Here is a 20,632-nt window from a genome sequence, read left to right as displayed (position 1 = left end):
GTACCTTTAAATATGTGTATGATAAATTAAGAACAACTGGATCTTTAACACATCGGAAACATATGTAGCCAAGGAAATTTACTAACAAGGAATGTAAATTGGCACTCTTTCCATTGTTGTTAGAGATCCTTGTGTTAGTTCACATCAAATCACAAGGGAATCTGGCATGAGCCAGGGTAGTGTTGTTCGTGTTCTGCATCACCATAAATATCATTATTACCGTATCACTCTCCACCAAGAATTAACTGGTACAGATTATATGCACCACATTCTTCTGATGTGCTCAATTTCAGATTCAGAGGGATAACACATTTATTAATTTTATTTTATTTACTGATCAGGCTACATTCACAAACCACGAAAATTTTAATTTGCATAACATGCATTATTGGGCAACTGCAAACCCATGTTGGCTGTGGCACATTGCGCATCAAAAACCAAGGTCAGTGAATGTGTGGTGTGAGATTCTGGAGGACAGAATTATAGACCCCTATTTCATCGAAGGAAATCTTAGTGGTAGGAAGTACACTACATTCCTGCAATAAACATAAAGTCTGTTATGGGAAGAAATACCTTTAGGAACAAGGAACAGGATGTAGTATCAACACAATGTGCGTCCAGCATTTTTTGCTGATGGCTAGAAATGGGTTTCAGAGACAATTCCCAAATCATTGGATTGGACACAGAGAAGATGTGTCATGGCCAGCTCGTTCGCCAGTCTTGACATTTCTGGGTCTTTTCTTGTGGGGATTCGTACAAGATGTTGTTTATAAAGACGTGCTAACTACACCTGAAGATATGTGAGGGAGAATTGTCAAAGCATGTGCTTTGATAAGTGCCAAAGTGATAAGGAATACCACTCAATCCATTATAAGAAGATTGCAGCACTGCATTGATACCGATGGTCATCACTTTGAACACCTTCTGTAAATCGACGTTCATGCCACCTTTTTGACTTTGGTTGACCTTCAAAGACCTTACTGTTACATATCATTGGACTTGTCTCGATATCTGCTATCAGAAAATAAATACCAAACTATAGCAACCTATTTAAAAAAACAAAGTTGACCTTCATGTCTCTGAAGTGACCCCCCGCCCCCCTCCCCGCAACAAGAAACCAACAATGTTGTATTGTGGCCCCTGGTGTTCCATGCAACTTTTGTCCCTCAAACTTTTCAGCTCATATCATACTTCATACTTTCGGAGTTATTCTTGGTGGCAATAGTATAAATACTTAATAGTATAAATACTTAATGTCTAAAGTTGCTTGGCTCATGGAATCCCTCCAATTGGCCTTACCATCAAATTACCCATCTCTGGCTGCCACCCCTCCTTCCACAGTGACCTCAATTTGTTCAGATTCCACCAATCCTTAGCCATCACCAACATAGTCCTGCGAAACCATATCAACCAAGATCAAACTTTCATGTGGTACCTTCTCTCCATCCACAAAATTCTTCTGTTATGCAATCCCAAGTCCCTGTAACCCGTAACACACATTGAAACTCTTGCCCACCAGGAAGAATAGCAACATGCACAGCGCCACCTCAAAAAACTCTCCAACCTACTTACTTCCTACTCCTGTTTTGGAGTATCACTGTCCACCACCTCTACAAAAACCTCCAAATCTCCCCCACATTCCCTCATAGCTGACATACCCTGTCTTGCAGACCTATTTCATTTATCCCCCCCCCCCCCCCCCCAAACCCTCTCCCACCAACACACAGAATCGAGAACCTAAACAGGCCTGAAACACAGTCATGAACCTTCCCCTGAAAAGCCTTAGCCCCACAGAAATATCAGTCCTTTCCAAGGGCCTCACCTTTTGCCCCACTCCCAAATTCAATCATGCAGGACTTGTTAAAGGCCTTCTCTCCTCCTCCTGATCTCTACATTGCAGTCATCCATCCAACTGTGGTGCACCCCCACTGTCCCCAAATCAACCCCTGTTAACTTTCCAGAATTTGTTAACCTCAAACCTTGCCCCACCATCATTCCTAAATCCCTCAACATGCAAACTAACCTTACATCTGCGGAAGGAACCACAATCCACCATCTAAAAACAGATCCCAACCTTATAATCCTACTTCCATACAAAGGCTCTACCACTGCTGTTTTGAACTGCAAGGATTACCTGGCAGAAGGACTCCACCAGCTATCAGATACAGCCATCTACAAACCTTTCCACAGTAACCCCATTCCAGAAATCCAGCAGGATCTCCAATCACTCCTTGAATCCTTAGGGCCATCCCAGAACCTCTTCCCAGAGTTCATCTCTGTACACCCCTACCACTCCCCACACTCCTACCTTCTACATGCTTCCTAAAGTCCATAAACCCAACCACCCTAGATGCCCCATTGTGTCCAGTTACTGTGCCCCCAATGAGAGAATGTCTGCTCTTGTAGACCAATACCTCCAACCTATTGCTTGGAAGCTAACCTCCTATATAACAGATACCAAGCATTTCCTCCACCAAGTCTCCACAGTTCCTGTCCCTTTACTACATGGTGCCCTGCACATCACTATTGATGCCACCTCCTTTAACACTAACATCCCTAATGCCCATGGCATTACCCTGTTGAACACTACCTTTCCCAACGCCCAACGGATTCCAGACCAACAACTTCCTTCCTACTCGCCATGACCAACTATGTCCTCACCCATAATTACTTCTCCTTTGAGGTATTACCTAAAAAAGTCTGAGGTATGGCTACAGGCACCCATATGGCACCATCCTGTGCCAACCTATTCATGGGTCATCTAGAGGAATCCTTCCTAAATACTCAGAATCCTAAACCCATCACATGATTCAGTTCATTGATGACATCTTAGGGATCTGGATTGAGGGTGAGGACACCCTATCCACATTCCTCCAGAACCTCAATGGCTTCTCTCCCATTTTCTCCACCTGGACCTACTCAACCCAACAAGCCACCTTCCTAGATGTTGACCTCCACCTCAAAGATGGCTACATCAGTACGTTTGTCCAGATCAAACTTATACTAATCACCAGCAATACCTCCACTTGAACATCGGCCACCCATTCCATACCAAGAGTTGGGTTGGGTTGGGTTGTTTGGGGGAGGAGACCAAACAGCGAGGTCATCTGTCTTATCAGATTAGGGAAGGATGGGGAATGATGTCGGCCGTGCTCTTTCAAAGGAATCATCCTGGCATTTGTCTGGAATGATTTAGGGAAATCACGGAAAACCTAAATCAGGACAGCCAGATGCAGGGTTGAACCATCATCCTCCTGAATACAAGTCCAGTGCAGTAACCACTGAGCCACCTCGCTCGGTCCATACCAAGAAGTCCCTTCCATACAGCCTAGCCACCCATGGCCATCCCTTCTGCAGTTACAAGTGATGCTGAGGGTCTCACTGAAACCTTCACAGACCATAATTGTCCTCCCAACCTTGTACAAAAGCAACTGTCCCATGCCTTATCTTTCCAGTCCTCCACCACCTCCAAAAGTCTCACCATCCAGCCACAGAGGAGCATTCCCCTCATAATTCAGAACTAACCAAGACTGAAGCAAGTGAATTACATTCTCTGCCAGGATTTCAACTACGTCTCCTCATGCCCTGAAATGAGAAACATCCTGCCCACTATCCTTCCCACCCATCCCACAGTGATATTCCGCCATCCACTGAACCTACACAGAATACTCATCCATCTCCACTCAACCCCTGTTCCCACTCCTTATCTAATGGCCCTTCCTGTAATAGACCTAGATGCAAGATCTGTACCATACATCCTCCCACCACCACCTACTCCAGTTCGGTCACAAACATCACCTATCCCATCGAAAGCAGTCATGTGATCTACAAGATAAGCTGTAACCACTGTGCTGCATTCTATGTGCGCATGACAACCAACAAGCTGTCTGTCCACATGATGGCCAGCAACGAACTGTAGCCAAGAAACAATTTGACCACCATATTGCTGAGCACGCTGCACAACACAACGTCCTTCATTTCAGTGACTCCTTCACAACCTGTGTCATATGGATCCTTCCCGCCAACACCAGCTTTCCTTAATTGTGGATGTGGGAGCTCTCCGTGCAATATATCCTATGTTCCCATAACCCTCCTGGCCTCAACTTCATTATCCATCGTCCTCTCCCATTGAGCCCCTTCCCAGTTCCTATTTGAGCACTCCACAGCCCTCATTCCACCAATGCATCCATGCATCCAGTCTCTTTACTTTTCTCCTTTTCCGCTACCCCCACCCCCCACCCTCGCACCTCTCCCTTGCGCTCTATCTAACCTCCTCACCTCACTGCACTTAACTGCCCAACATTCTCCCACCTCATCCCCATAGTCTCCAGCAGCCCTTCATTGTCCCCCACCCTTACCCTACTGTCCCTCCCCCTCTCTGCTCCACCCTCTTCTTTATACCCACACAGTGGCCACTCCCATCATGCTCTGCTCCCAACATACACTGCTGCTGCTTCTTGCAGTGTGGCTTCAGTTGGTAGAGACTGCAGTCATATGTGTGTGAGTTGCATATGCATGAGTGTGTGTGTGTGTGTGTGTGTGTGTGTGTGTGTGTGTGTGTGTGTGACTGTCATCTGTTGACAAAAATCTTGTTGGCCAAAAGCTTATTTGTGACAGTCTTTTTGTTGTGCATATCTGCGACTCAGCATCTCCCTCTATGATGAGTAGCAATTTTCCTTTTCATAATATTGTTACATTCCATCCTGGATTTTCCATTGTTTGATAATGTATAAAGTGCATTATTGTTAACTTAAATAAGTATGCCTAGAAATCACTTCAGAAGTCTACTTATAACTTGACTTTTCCAATGTCTTATGCAAAGGATGCTTTTGTAGACAATGGGACCAATAAATAAAATACAAATGACTAAAATATCAATACCAATTCACAACGTTCTACACACAGAAACTGTCTCTCCTAAACTGTGCCAAGAGTAGAGGCCCCATCACTTCCAGTACATACATGACTCAAAAAATGCACACTAAAAATTAATGGCTGGAGTAGTGTAATCATTAAAATGTGCAAAAAATTAAAAACAAATTTTGATTTCATAACACTCTGTATTAACACACTCTTCCAAATATGTAGGCAATTTAACAATTGCACTCAAAAATGAAAGTGACATAGTGGAAGATTTTTCAAATTTATGCTCTTGCTCTTACTATTCCATTTATTTAGCATTATGATTAAATACAATATTTTGGATATATTTCTATGAATTGTCTTATTCCTTTTCTGGCTGTTTTGAAGATTTCTGTTGCAGTGTATCAGTGGTTTTATCCTGAAATCTTACCTTGGATCTTTCCTGTGACAAAAAAGATTTCTCAGATCTGCCAGTTATGTCAGAAGACCTAGAACGTAAACTAGATTTCTTTGATATATTAGATGTTTGGGAGGACATTTGACGTAATTCAGTGTTCAAGGGAAGAATATCATCTAGTTCTTCTGACTCTGCGTGTATCATAGCAGATGATATATCCCTCAAAAATGATGAAGAATGAGTAAATATTGAACTCTCCTGAATTACAAAAGAACCCTTCAATTCAATTGGTTCCACTTCTGTGATCTTTTCTGTGGAAGCTTTAGGGGTTTCTGTTTGTTTTCCAGAAATATCAGCAGCCTCACTAGAATGACTTCTTCGCTCTGCCAAGGAGGTCTTTCCACTTGAGTCAGAATCTTCATCGCGTGAGTCAATTCTTCTAGCACTTTCATCTTCCATTACAGTTTTTATGTTTCCAGAAGACGTTTTTGAAATAATCCCTAGATTACCTGGCATGTACATTGCTGAACATGCAGTTGATTTCAGATTCCTGCAAAATTATAAAATTAGAATTAGAACTACTAGCTAAGAGACTCCCATAAAGTCTTTGCATATTTAATATGTCTGAAAATTATGTATACTCACATAACGTGTTACATTTTCAATAAATATAGAAAAATCACTTAAAAAAGACAAATAATGTGCATAAAAAAGATGACTTGAGTGAAGAATGAGACTAAAGAAAGAATGGTTCTGGTTATTGCTACGGCACATGATTGCCCTTTGCGCCAGTAAAAATGAGAAGTTGTATGATGTGGTGCTTATGATAACATGAAGCAAAATCTTTCAGCAAGAAATATTAAATTTTGTAAAATAGTGGATTAAGGCCATAATTGTCCTTCATAATGGCAACTAGCATTTTATTTTCCTCAATGAGTCATTAAATATGTGCATTCATGTATTTCTTTTCAAAATCCTCACTGGCAACATAGTGTAGAAAAATTATTCTCCCTTGGTATTTGGACCAACAGAAGAAAATTTAATTGTATTGTAGCTATATTGTTATTCTGCACTATAGTGGTATTAATGCAATCATTTCAACATTGTGAAACTTAAGTTCATCCTAGCATATAAACTGCACAAATTATTTAAAAGAATGCAGATAGGTATTGTCCTTGACAACCAGTGGTTGTCTTCACAACCAAGCTGCTTTCCCTTAAGTTATGAACATTTGGAGTTTTCTTACAACAATTGCTTGTCCAAATAAATCAAGCTAAATTACAAACAGTGGTTTGCTGTGACCTTATCAACAACAGTTTTGATTTTCAAACTGCACAACAAATGGTGACAAAGTAGGTGGATTCTTGGCACCTGTTATGTTTTCCTTGTGCCCAAAATTTATATTTTCTTTTCAAATGTATTCAATAGTGTTATTTTTATTATGTGCACAGTACCTGAAATCTTGAATATTTACTCAGGGCTTAGCCATAACTTTATTATCCATTACATTCATTTGGTTGGTTAGAATCTGTTGGCGTGGCCAGTTTGCCTAAAAACTGTGCTAATTACCAACACCAGTAATTTTTTATTTCATTGTCATTGTTCCTATGTAAACATATATCCCATTACTGACTTCCTGATAAAGTAAATCAAAACTATATATAAATAAGTGAAATATCCATACAGCTAATGAGGAAATATATTGGCAAATCTTGCACTCATTTAGTTTAAACATAATTAGTATTCTTATTTAAAACACTGATACCAAAGTAGAATCCCAAATTTTGGCAAAATAGACAGTGTAATCCAGTAGCAGTTAATGTTTTATCTAAAAGTCATCCAACACACCTTATTCCACTATTCAGTTATTCAGAAAAAGAAATCTTTAATTATAATTTGTAAAAAGACAGCAAACAACAATAGCTGAATGTATTGCTAAAGCTGAGGTCACATTACTACATAAAAAGGTGAACGAAATTGATCGGCAGTGCCTGTTGAATAATAGCAGGCCTAAATCAAAAACCAAGGAATGCTTTCTGACTATCATAACTCAAAACAGGTATCAGATTCTTGACGAAATACCAATAGTGGAAGTTGCAGCATTGAAACCCGTGCAAACTAAAACCAACCGTTGAAATTGTAAAAAAATTGCCAGTGATAATTTCAAAAAACCCCAAGTCCCAAACTCATGTTTTAATGCTAACCTAGTGAGTGAACATAAACAAAATGTTCAATGTAATGACAGTGAAATTCATGAAAGAAATGACAGTGTAATCCATGAAAGTGTGTGCAAGAAACTGTTCCAAACCGGCAGTAGAAGAAGCAAGAAGTACAAGAAGGCCTGGATTTTTATATATGGAGACAGTCATAGTCATGAAATAGCTCAAAACATCGTGAATATCCAAGATGACTTCACAGCTGTGGCTCACATTCAACCTGGTGCACCTCTTTCTGCTGTAGTGAAGCCGTGTGTGCAAGATAGTGAATTGTTCTCAGTAAATGATTATGTCATTATCACTTGTGGTACAAATGATGTGGCTAAAAATGAAGCAAATGTCGCTATCAGGCACATGAAAGCAACACTCGGTAAGTTGACTGGCACTAAAGTAATTGTCGTTATCATTCCACAGAGACATGATCTAATGGACCAATCTATTGTGAACTTGGAAGTGCATAAAACAAATGTTAGGCTTAAAACAATATGTAACAAATTTCGCAATGTGTCTTTGGTAAACATCAGTAACCCAGATAGAAACCTGCACACAACTCATGGTATGCATGTGAACGAGAGAGGTAAAAAGATTGTGAAAAAATTAATTATTGATGAAATCAGACGAAACTCACACAAAACAGTGTAAATAAGTGCATTGCTATGGAATGGCACAACTCACCCAAACAGGACTTGCCACTCAAAGAGCTACAGCTGACAATCCAGGGAAACTTGTAAACCCTGCTGGACAGTCTAGTAGCTCTAAATCTCCTTGTATGGTCCAGCAAGAGAAACTTAGCCCTAATATCATACAGCGGAACCCTTGTACTCTTAAAAACAACCAGTCTGGTAGGGTGACACGCCCATCTAGTGTTCAACAATCCAAACTCACTTTCAAATTAATTCAGCAGAACTTTCAAAGTCTTGGCAATAAGCACAACGAGTTGGATACCATTGCAGCAATTGATAACCCTGATTTCATTAAGGATCTGCTGGTTGAAATTGACAGTAAACACTGCAATAAAAATGGCTGGGTTAACATAATACTAACTGGAGATATAAACATTGACTTGCTGTCCAATGACTCTGTCTCTAAAAAACTAATGCTAATACTAGCTCAATTTAACTTAACATTTCTGATAAAGGAGCCCACTAGAGAGGTCAATAGTGTAAAATGCATTGACAACATTATAAGTAACACGTCCCACTTTACATGCAGTGCATCAGTTCTGGAGCTTGCCATTTCTGACCACCACGCAGTACAGGTATTGATAGAAGCTGAAAATCTTCATGTCAATATAAAAGAGAAACAATATGTGACAAAAAAAATCACCAATGACGACAATGTTAAAGATTTCAACAGTTTGCTGAAAAGCTTACGAAGGGGTGAAAATAACAGCATTACTTTCAGTGATTTTTCATCAGATTTTCATTATTGCTTCAATGTCTCATGCCCAGAAATGACCTTTACAGTAAATGACTGCAAAAAGATACAAAAAAATAACTGGATAAATGATGAAGTAAAAACAGCAAGAGAGAAACTTAGACTTTTCCAATTTGCAATGATAAATAATAACAATAATAATAGACTAAAGGTAGAATTTAAGAGCTATCAGGATTATTATAAAGATCTTCTGCTAGAAAGTAAAAGTAAATATGTAGCCACAATGTTAAGAAACTCTACTAACACTGGTTCAGCTGTTTGGAAAGTAATAAATTACTTTAGGGATTGTAAGGACAGATCAACAAGTGATTTTACTATAAACCATAAAGGGCATATCATGAAATGTCAAAGTCAGATTGCAAATGTTTTTAATGAGTACTTTTCTTCTGTTGGAAAATCTGTCAATGACCATTATAAGAATCTTCAGCATAGATATAAGGGCATTCCAATCAAACAAAGCATATACTTGGCCCCAACCAATAGCAAGGAAGTCAAAAACATAGTAATGTCATTAAAAAATACAAAATCAGCAGGCTATGATGGATTGTCTATCAGTACACTGAAAAGATGCATAGACAACATATCTGATGCCATGGCCACAGCAGTAAATGATGTAATTGCGTCAGATTGTTCCCCAGATAGTCTAAAGATAGCACAAGTAACCCCGATATACAAGAAAGGTGATAAATCTAAAATTGAAAACTACCACCCCATCTCAATCTTACCTGCATTTTCTAAGGTAGATGAGAAAGTTATTTATACTAGACTAATGACATTCCTGAGTCAACAGAATTTAATATTTGAAAATCAGAATGGTTTTATGAAAAACAAGTCATCTTCAGTAGCAGCAGCACAATTAATAGACAAAATAATAACGTCCATAGAGAACAAGGAGTATGTAACTGGAGTGTTCCTTGATCTAGAAAAAGCTTTTGATTGTGTCAACATCACCAAGCTGTGGAACCTTGGTATCAGAGGAACTGGCTATGAGCTAATAAAATCATATATAAGCAATATAAAACAATTTGTCTTGCTTAAAACAAACAGTGGGTCTTACAAATCTAAAATTACTGATATCAGATATGGTCAGATATGGAGTGCCTCAAGGTTCTGTTGTCCTGGGACCCCTTCTTTTCTTGATTTATGTTAATGATATACAGTATTATTCTCCTAACTTTACAAAAATATTGTATGCAGATGACACAACAATAGTGTGTAAACACAATGACTATGAGAGTCTGGAGATGCTGTGCAACAGTGTAACTAATGAAATAGTCAAGTATTTTAATGAAAGCCATCTAAATATAAGTGCTTCAAAGACTGCAATGATAGAATTTAACACAAGGAAACAAATAGAATTTGACATGAAATTATACATAGGAAATGACATTGTAAAAAAGGAAAAATGGACAAAGTTCTTGGGAATTACAATCCAAGACAGCCTCAAATGGGACATGCATATCGATTCTTTAGCATGTAAGCTGTCGAAGAAAGTGTTTGCTATAAATATGATTAGCAAATATTGTAAGGACATGTGTGTACTAAAAACTGCTTATCATGCCCTATTATCATTAAACTTAAGCTATGCTGTAGAAATATGGGGTGCAAAACTCAAGCCAGCCTAAGCACATTATTAATACTAAAGAAAAAAGTTATCAGAATTATTTGTGGTGCCAAACCTCGAGAATCATGTCAGAATCTGTCCCCAAATTAGGTGTGCTTACCATTATAGATGTATATATATTGAAAGTTATATTGCTTGTGAAGACAATAAATCCAAATTTCGACTGTGACCCGCACCAGTACGGTACAAAGCAAAAGTTCAGATAACATGTAAATAGCCACAGAACAGCTTTATTTGAAACAAATGCACTTCATGCTGGCCTGAAGCTAGCCAATGCCCCACCAAAAAGTCTCACAACCCTTCCTACTGACAAATTAAAAGATCAGCTAAAAAGAATTCTAATTGAAAACCCTTTTTATTCCCTAGACGAATATTATATATGTATGAAAAGTGCTTCATAAGTATGTCAAGCTCATAGTTTTAAGTAACCTACAACTAATATAATGTTGATAACAACAATATTTCTAATATTGTGATTGTATACTACCAAATGTAAAAATGCATCAAAATGTAAAATTTATTAATACAAACAAATCTTTAGTTTGTAATTTATAAACTGACGTATTCAGAAGAATAATCTGTATGATGTCCTGAAACTCTATTATTTCTAGGGAGTGTATTTGATTATTCGATGTTGAATAAATATTATTATTATTATTATTATTATTACAGTCTTGTAAAAGAGAGGCTGCCAGGAGCCATTTCAATCAGTTCATAGCGGTTGTGATGTGGGCAAGATCTGTGCCTGAAGTTACTGCACAATATACACAGATGAGTTAGAAAGAGCATCAGTCATAATAGGTGCTCAGAGCTATGTAATGCCATGCCTGAGAGTTTATTTTCTGATTGTTTTTTGACTACTGACCGTAAACTCACAGTTAATCTTATGAACTGTACTAATTTACAATAATGCATTCTGCAAACTGTGCTAACAGTATTGGACTGTGAACTATGTTATTTCCAAATGATATTTATTGTGCACATAGTTTCTGTTTTCATATGACTGTCTACTTTAAAGCACAGTGTAATTAGGGGATGTGTTAATGTGGTGCCACAAGCATGGAACGATAGACAACATTAAGACAACCTGTCACTCTCACTTTCAATCAGTTATGCCATAATCTTCTGGGAACATTCAACAAATGTCATGAAATTTCTAGGGAACATGAGTGTTGCCAAACAATGGGCATCATGTTGACCACTGTTAATAGTATCAATTCCTTCCCTTTACATATATGAAGTATTGTTGTTCTTATATCAAAATCAACATACACTTAACTCTTTCCATTTCAACCATAACTGCAGTTCTTGCCACTGTATAAAATTCTATGGCCAAAAAATGGGGTTAAAATTTACAATAAAATAAAAGCCAGTAATGTATTTAACATGGAGCTAGGTTCATAGATTACTCTATATCCCTCAGGTGGAAAAGTGTTACCATTCTAACACAGTGTAATTAGGGGACTTGTTAATGTGGTGCCACAAGCATGGAACGATAGACAACAGAAAGATAACCTGTCACTCTCACTTTCAATCAGTTATGCCATAATCTTTTGGGAACATTCAACAAATGTCATGAGACTTCTAGGGAACATGAGTGTTGCCAAACAATGGGCATCATGTTGATCACTGTTAATAGTATCAATTCCTTCCCTTTACATATATGAAGTATTGTTGTTCTTATATCAAAATCAACATACAATTAACTCTTTCCATTTCAACCATAACTGCAGTTCTTGCCACTGTATAAAATTCTATGGCCAAAAAATGGGGTTAAAATTTACAATAAAATAAAAGCCAGTAATGTATTTAACATGGAGCTAGGTTCATAGATTACTCTATATTTCTCTGGTGGAAAAGTGTTACCATTCTACTGAAGAATTCTTTGAGGACAATTTTACAATTTGAATGAGGGAATTATACATTTACTTTTGTATACTGAGAACTGTAGTACGTAATTGTACAGCAGTATCTCAAAAATGTGTATAAAATAATGTAAAAACCCTGATTTGTCTCCAATACATGAAATCAACAATGACTTGAAATCCTGTGTTATGAGATAAATAACTTGTGTTATGAGATAAATAACTCTACCTACCTGTCTAAACTACATGCCACACCTAAACCTTTGCGTGACTTTAGTGTTAAATTACTGCACTCAAACAATCACAATATAGGACATCTGCAGGGCGTAGTAAGTGACTTAGTCTTGATCTATGCATAAATTACAGCAAATGACACTCAATCTGGCCGTAAACAGTAGGTTATTTAATATCAAAGTGCAATTAAAGTGGTTTGGACTGTACACCTGGTGTGGACAACATTGTCTGAAATAGCCTACTTACAGGAAATTACTTACTTAGCTTGCTGATAATAATCGATGATCTCAGTTGAGCTTTGTAACACAGTTCTCTTTTTTTTTTTTTTTTTTTTTTTTTTTTTGCCTAAAATAAAATCTGGGTCCAATTTATGTATGTTAAGCAACATATGTCAAATTTACAAAAAGATAACAGCAAAAATATTTCTTAAATATTTTTAATGCATCACAATGCAGGTGTACCTGACATGGGCTTTGTGCCTAAAACATGATGTAGGAGTGACATAGGACATAGGACTGATGCTACTGCCATTGCTTCTTATATAGCATCAAACATTGGTGAGTTGATAATCAGTTAGCATGTCAGAATGTTACAATTCTCATATCAAAATTACCTGAAATCCGTAACAACAATGGCTTAATTAGTTTTGTTAACTGCAATTGTGCTTTATAGTTTCTAACATAAATCCTGTTTCTTTACAGTTGACTGTATAACAATTACTATCACTTTTCTATGCATGAAAAATATTATGAAAAGGATAGATTGCTATTCACCATAAAGATGATATGATGAGTTGCTGATGGGCACAGTGAAAAACTGTCACACAGTCAGCTTTCAGCCAAAGTCTTCTTCATAAAAAAAATATGTAGGCATTCACAAAAGCAAGCACTAATATAATAGAGGGAAACATTCCACGTGGGAAAAATATATCTAAAAACAAAGATGCTGCAACTTACCAAACGAAAGCGTTGGTATGTTGATAGAGACAAAAACAAACACAAACACAAATTTCAAGCTTTCCCAACCCACAGTTGCTTCATCAGGAAAGAGGGAAGGAGTGGGAAAGACGAAAGGATGTGGGTTTTAAGGGAGAGAGAAAGGAGTCATTCCAGTCCTGGGAGTGGAAAGACTTACCTTAGGGTGAAAATGGAACAGGTATGAACTCGCGCACACACACGCATATCCATCCACACAGATACAGACACAAGCAGACATATGTAAAGGCAAAGAGTTTGGGCAGAGATGTCAGTCGAGGCGGAAGTACAGAGGCAAAGATGATGTTGAATGACAGGTGAGGTATGAGCGGTGGCAACTTGAAATTAGCAGAGGTTGAGGCCTGGTGGGTAACGGGAAGGAGGAGATATTGAAGGTCAAGTTCCCATCTCCAGAGTTCTGATAGATTGGTGTCAGTGAGAAGTATCCAGATAACCCGGACGGTGTAACACTGTGCCAAGATGTGCTGGCCATGCACCAAGGCACGTTTAGCCACAGGGTGATCCTGTGTCCATTCATGCAAATGGACGGTTTGTTGCTGGTCATTCCCACATAGAAAGCTTCACAGTGTAGGTAGGTGAGTTGGTAAATCACGTGGCTGCTTTCACATGTGGCTCTTCCTTTGATCGTGTACACCTTCCGGGTTACAGGACTGGAGTAGGTGGTTGTGGGAGGGTGCATGGGACAGGTTTTACACTAGGGGCGGTTACAAGGGTAGGAGCCAGAGGGTAGGGAAGGTGGTTTGGGGATTTCATAGGGATGAACTAACAGGTTACGAAGGTTAGGTGGACGGCGGAAAGACATTCTTGGTGAAGTGGGGAGGATTTCATGAAGGATGGATCTCATTTCAGGGCAGGATTTGAGGAAGTCATATCCCTGCTGAAGAGCCACATTCAGAGTCTGATCCAGTCCTGGAAAGTATCCTGTCACAAGTGGGGCACTTTTGGGGTTCTTCTGTGGGAGGTTCTGGGTTTGAGGGGATGAGGAAGTGGCTCTGGTTATTTGCTTCTGTACCAGGTCGGGAGGGTAGTTGCGGGATGCGAAAGCTGTTTTCAGGTTGTTGGTGTAATGGTTCAGGTCTTCAGGACTGGAGCAGATTCGTTTGCCACGAAGATCTAGGCTGTAGGGAAGGGACCGTTTGATATGGAATGGGTGGCACCTGTCATAATGGAGGTACTGTTGCATGTTGGTGGGTTTGATGTGGACGGATGTGTGAAGCTGGCCATTGGACAGATGGAGGTCAACGTCAAGGAAAGTGGCATGGGATTTGGAGTAGGACCAGGTGAATCTGATGGAACCAAAGGAGTTGAGGTTGGAGAGGAAATTCTGGAGTTCTTCTTCACTGTGAGTCCAGATTATGGAGATGTCATCAATAAATCTGTACCAAACTTTGGGTTGGCAGGTCTGGGTAACCAAGAAGGCTTCCTCTAAGCGACCCATAAATAGGTTGGCGTACAAGGCGGCCATCCTGGTATCCATGGCTGTTCCCTTTAATTGTTGGTATGTCTGGCCTTCGAAAGTGAAGAAATTGTAATGAGGTAATGAGGAAAGAGGTTTTAGATAGGGTGGCAGGTGATCGGCGTGGAAGGAAGTGCTCCAACGCAGCAAGGCACTGGACGTGTGGAATATTTGTGTATAAGAAAGTGGCATCAAGTGTTACAAGGATGGATTCTGGGGGTAACAGACTGGGTAAGGATTTCGGGTGTTCGAGAAAGTGGTTGGTGTCTTTGATGAAGGATGGGAGACTGCATGTAATGGGTTGAAGGTGTTTATCTGCATAGGCAGAGATACGTTGTGTGGGGGCTTGGTAACCAGCTACAATGGGGCGGCCGGGATGATTGGGTTTGTGAATGTTAGGAAGTAGGTAGAAGGTAGGGGTGCGGGGTGTCGGTGGCATCAGGAGGTTGATGGAGTCAGATGAAAGGTTTTGTAGGGGGCCTAAGGTTCTGAGGATTCCTTGAAGCTCCACCTGGGCATCAGGAATGGGATTACCTAGGCAAACTTTGTATGTGGTGTTGTTTGAAAGCTGACGCAGTCCCTCAGCCACATACTCCTGACGATCAAGTACCACGGTCGTGGAACCCTTGTCCGCTGGAAGAATGACGAAGGATCGGTCAGCCTTCAGATCACAGATAGCTTGGGCTTCAGCAGTGGTGATGTTGGGAGTAGGATTAAGGTGTTTTAAGAAGGATTGAGAGGCAAGGCTGGAAGTCAGAAATTCGTGGAAGGTTTGGAGAGGGTGATTTTGAGGAAGAGGAGGTGGGTCCCGCTGTGACGGAGGACGGAACTGTTCCAGGCAGGGTTCAATTTGTATAGTGTCTTTGGGAGTTGGATCATTAGGAGTAGGATTAAGATCATTTTTCTTTGTGGCAAAGTGATATTTCCAGCAGAGAGTACGAATGTAGGACAGTAAATCTTTGATGAGGGCTGTTTGGTTGAATCTGGGAATGGGGCTGAAGGTGAGGCCTTTGGATAGGACAGAGGTTTCGGATTGGGAGAGAGGTTTGGAGGAAAGGTGAACTTCTGAATTAGGATGTTGTGGTTCCAGATTGTGTTGATTGGAATTTTGAGGTTTTGGAGGGAGTGGAGCTGGAAGTGGGAGATTGAGTAGATGGGAGAGACTGGGTTTGTGTGCAATGAGAGGAGGTTGATGTTTGCTGGAAAGGTTGTGGAGGGTGAGTGAGTTTCCTTTTCTGAGGTGGGAAACCAGGAGATTGGATAGTTTTTTGAAGTGGAGGGAGGCATGCTGTTCTAATTTGTGGTTGGCCTGTAGGAGGATGCTCTGAACAGCTGGTGTGGATGTGGGAGAGGAAAGATTGAGGACTTTTATTAAGGATAGGAGTTAACGGGTGTGTTCATTGGCTGAGTTGATGTGTAGGTGAAGGATTAGGTGGGTGAGGGCTATGGATTGTTCAGTTTGGATCTGGTATAGGGACTGATGGAGAGACGGGCTACAGCCGATTGGGGCCATGAAGATATTGGGAGCAAAGATGTGTCACAAGAGTAACTCCTATCTGGACAGTTCAGAGAAGCTTGTACTGGAGGAAGGGAGACAATGGCCTGATTGTGAAGTAGCCATTGAAATTGAGTATGTTGTCTCCATCCAGGTGATCAGTTTTTTTCTTGACAACAGGTTGGCAGTGGCCATTCATTGTGGTGCACAGCTTGGTAGTCATAGCGACACAAAAAATTCTTCATTGTTTGTCACAGATTTGGTATGAGGGCATTTCAAAAAGTAAAGATACAATGGCTCACAGTCCTTAAATAGAACATTTATTTAGAAAACGTCAGTTACATCTTATTAACTGGATTACTTGTTATTTTTCGACATAATTACCCCCATTATCCAAACATTTGTTAAGTCGGTGCAGAAGCTTTTGTACCCCACAGTCATAGAAGGTTGCCACCTGTTGTCACATTTCAACTTTATCTTTGATCTCTTTGTAAACGTGTTTGTTTCTTGTTTCATGGTAATTTAACTAGTTTCTCGGTAACAAATAAGTAAACTACCGTAAATAGTGTATAACTTCATTGTTGTAATACAGATTTCAGAAAAACAGCGTAACTTTCTATCAGAAACTTGCCTATATACATTTGTTTATAGGCCTAATTCTCGTAACGTTTTTGGAGAATCAAAGTTAAAGTATCTCGTTTAATTGTCCTTTTTTTTCATTCCACCAAGTGAAATATATAATAAATAGCGTATACCTTCATTTTTTTAATACAGATCTCAGAAAAACAGCGGAATTTTAAATCAAAAACTTTCTTATATACATTTGTGAATAGGCTTAATTCTTGTAACATCTTTTTTTGATTTTCGGTAATTTAATTGATTTATTCTAGCTAAAGTATTATTTTTGCCATGAGTGAGAAGTGCCTGACTTGCCGTAGAATTTTTAGTTCCGGGGTTTGGTGTGATGGATGTAGTAGTTTCTTTCACTGGGGGGACTGCAGTGGCGTGGGTGTTGGGAAAGTGGATCAGGCTCATCAGTGGTTATGTAGGATTTGCAGCAGAGATAGGAAAATAGTGGAACAGGAGGGGAAAATTGCTGCCCTTCAGGCTGAGCTAGATCAGGCTAGGGAAGATCTGGACAGGTTAAGGAGGGAGAAGGGCAAAGAGAGGTGGGAAGTGGCAACAGGTAGCAGAAGGAACAGGCCTAGAACTAAGTCTGACAGTTTTGTGGTGAATGTCAAAAATAAGTTTGACCTGTTGCTTCAGTTAGAAACTGATGAGCCTCAAGCAGAGGTAGGTGTAGACAGGACACAACAAACTTTCAATAGGAAATTGAAAAAGAATGTAGGAAAGTCATCGAAAAGGAAGAAAGTTTTGTTGTTAGGCAGTTCTCATGCCAGAGGTGTAGGCCAACTTCTGCAGGAGGAATTAGGACCAGAATACCAGGTCACAAATTTTTTCAAACCAAGTGCTAGTCTGGATCAGGTGACAGAGGATTTAGGTTCACTCTGTAAAGGATTTACCAGGGAAGACACCGTGGTTATTGTGGGAGGGCCAGGGAACAGCATCGACAGAGATCCTGGGTACAGTATAGAGTGTGACCTGGTAAAGATTGCGTCGGCATCGAGACACGCCAATGTTGAATTTGTATCTGTCCTGAGATGCCATGACCGGCCTCATTTGAACTCTTCTGTTGGGAGAGTTAATTTGGAGTTGGAACAGCTGCTTGGGTCGGGTGCGGGGGCTCATATTGGTGTGGTTCCTGTTGATTATCTCAGTAGGTGGGACTATACCGGGCACGGCCTACATCTCAACAGGAAAGGGAAGGGGAAACTGGCTGGGGTAATAGCAGGAAATTTAAGGGGGGGAGGCACTGCCATGAATGGTAAAATACTAGTGGTTACAGGTGTTCGAGCAGCACCTTTTTTAGGATAGGTAAGACAGAAAGATGTCAAGTTCCACAAGAGGTCAGGATTGAAACAAATCTTCAGTTTAGGAAAGAAATTCAACAGCACAATTCTAGCACATTGGATCACCAATCACAGCTATCAATTATAAATTTTCACCAATCACCAGAAATTTTATCTCCACCAAGTTGTATCTCAGTCCTAGGTAATTCCATTGATGAATTAAAGTCACCCAACCCAGTTGACATAATCTGCCTCTCTGAACACCATGTGACCACTGGTATAGGAACTAGGCCTAAGCACAATGAGAAACTCAGACAGGAGAGTACTGCAAATGTTAGAATAAGGAAAGGTTCTCATAAAAGTATAATTAAAAATAATGTAAGTATATTTCATCAAAATATTGGGAGTTTAAAGAATAAAGTAGATGAGCTTCTAGTTTGTTTAGAAGATTTAGAAGCTGAGAATGAAATACATATACTATGCCTGTCTGAGCATCACATTGTTACTGATATGGATAAGGTAAATGTAAGTGGATATAAGCTCTCTGCACATGTAATGAGAGAAAATATGGAGAAAGGAGGAGTTGCCATATATGTCAAAAGTTATCATTGTGCAAAAAGTATAGAAACAAAAAAGTTTTGTGTAGAGAAACATATAGAAGCATGTGCCTGTGAGCTTAAATTAAATAAAGGCACATTTATAATTGTAACTGTATACAGGTCCCCATCAGGAAATTTTCATCTATTTCTGAAAAATTTGGACTCCTTGTTGTGCTATCTGTCAGACAGGGGGAAGCAAATTATTATTTGTGGGGACTTCAATGTAGATTCTCTGAAAGAGGGTAATAGGAAAAATGACCTTGAAGTATTACTTGGTTCTTTCAATTTGACACCCGTTATTGATTTTCCTACTCGGGTGGTAAAGGATAGCAGCTCACTGATAGATAACTTCTTTATAGACCAAGATAAGTTTAACCAGATAAATGCTCAGCCTGTTGAGAATGGTCTTTCTGATCATGGTGCACAGCTAGTTACAATATATGACATAGCTCCATTCAGCAATACTAAACAGTCCTCCAAAGTAGTACGTTCAGTCAACAATTTAACAATTGCAAATTTCAGGGAAAGCCTACAGCAGTTAGACTGGGATGAGGTGTACCGTGAACCTGATGCCAATTTAAAATATAATTTATTTCATGACATTTTTGTAAATGCATTTGAAAACTGCTTCCCCAAGAAAATAGTTAAATATACTCGTAAGAAACCTTGTAACAAACCATGGCTTACTAAGGGTATAAAAATATCTTGTAACCGGAAAAGGGAAATGTATCTGACAGCAAGAAAGAGTAGTGACCCAGAAACTATCAAAAATTATAAAAACTACTGTGTTATATTAAGAAAAGTTATTAAAAAATTCAGGAGTATGTGTATCATGTCTGAAATCAGCAACTCTGATAATAAAATTAAAACAATTTGGAATATTATTAAAAGAGAAACAGGTCAACCAAGAGCAGAGGAAGACAGTATTACCATCAAATTGAATGAAAACTTTACGAACAAAAAGTCAGAAGTTGAAAATATTTTTAATAATCATTTTCTAAATGTTGTGGATATAGTAGGATCCAGGTGTTCATTAGAAGATGCTAGGCTGTTAATGGAAGAGGCCATACCTATGCAATTTGATACAATTGAAATCTCACCCACTTCTCCCTCTGAAATTAGGAAAATAATAAACTTGCTTAAAAGCAAAAACTCACATGGAATTGATGGCATTTCCAGCAAAATACTAAAAGCTTGTTCTCAACAGATAAGTAAGATTCTCAGCCACCTGTGTAATAGCTCTCTGGAACAGGGCATTTTCCCTGATAGACTGAAATATGCTATTGTTATACCTTTGCATAAAAAGGGAGATAGATCTGATGTCAACAATTACCGTCCAATCTCCCTTCTAACAGCTTTATCCAAAATTTTTGAGAAAGTAATGTATTCAAGAGTAGCTTCACATATCTGTAAAAATGAAGTACTAATAAAATGTCAGTTTGGTTTCCAGAAAGGTTTTTCAACAGAAAATGCCATATATGCTTTCACCAGTCAAATTTTGAATGATCTGAATAACTGAACACCACCCATTGGGAGATTTT

At 39.2% G+C, this 20,632-nt stretch overlaps 1 protein-coding gene across 1 annotated transcript in view; it reads right to left on the bottom strand.

The window, feature by feature from the left end:
- Positions 1–5,224: 5,224 nt before the first annotated feature.
- LOC126481889 (uncharacterized) overlaps positions 5,225–20,632 on the bottom strand; it is a 206,099-nt gene continuing 190,691 nt past the window's right edge. Inside the window, exon 5 of the mRNA XM_050105848.1 lies at positions 5,225–5,810. Within this exon, the coding sequence (XP_049961805.1) occupies positions 5,225–5,810 (586 nt within the window). The remainder of the gene's footprint in view (positions 5,811–20,632) is intronic.

This window comes from Schistocerca serialis, chromosome 5 (genome assembly GCF_023864345.2).
Source record: "Schistocerca serialis cubense isolate TAMUIC-IGC-003099 chromosome 5, iqSchSeri2.2, whole genome shotgun sequence".
In the NCBI taxonomy this organism is placed as follows: Eukaryota; Metazoa; Arthropoda; class Insecta; order Orthoptera; family Acrididae; genus Schistocerca; species Schistocerca serialis.
The sequence above is the reverse complement of the archived record's forward strand: the minus strand, read 5'-3'. Positions and strand labels throughout refer to the sequence as shown.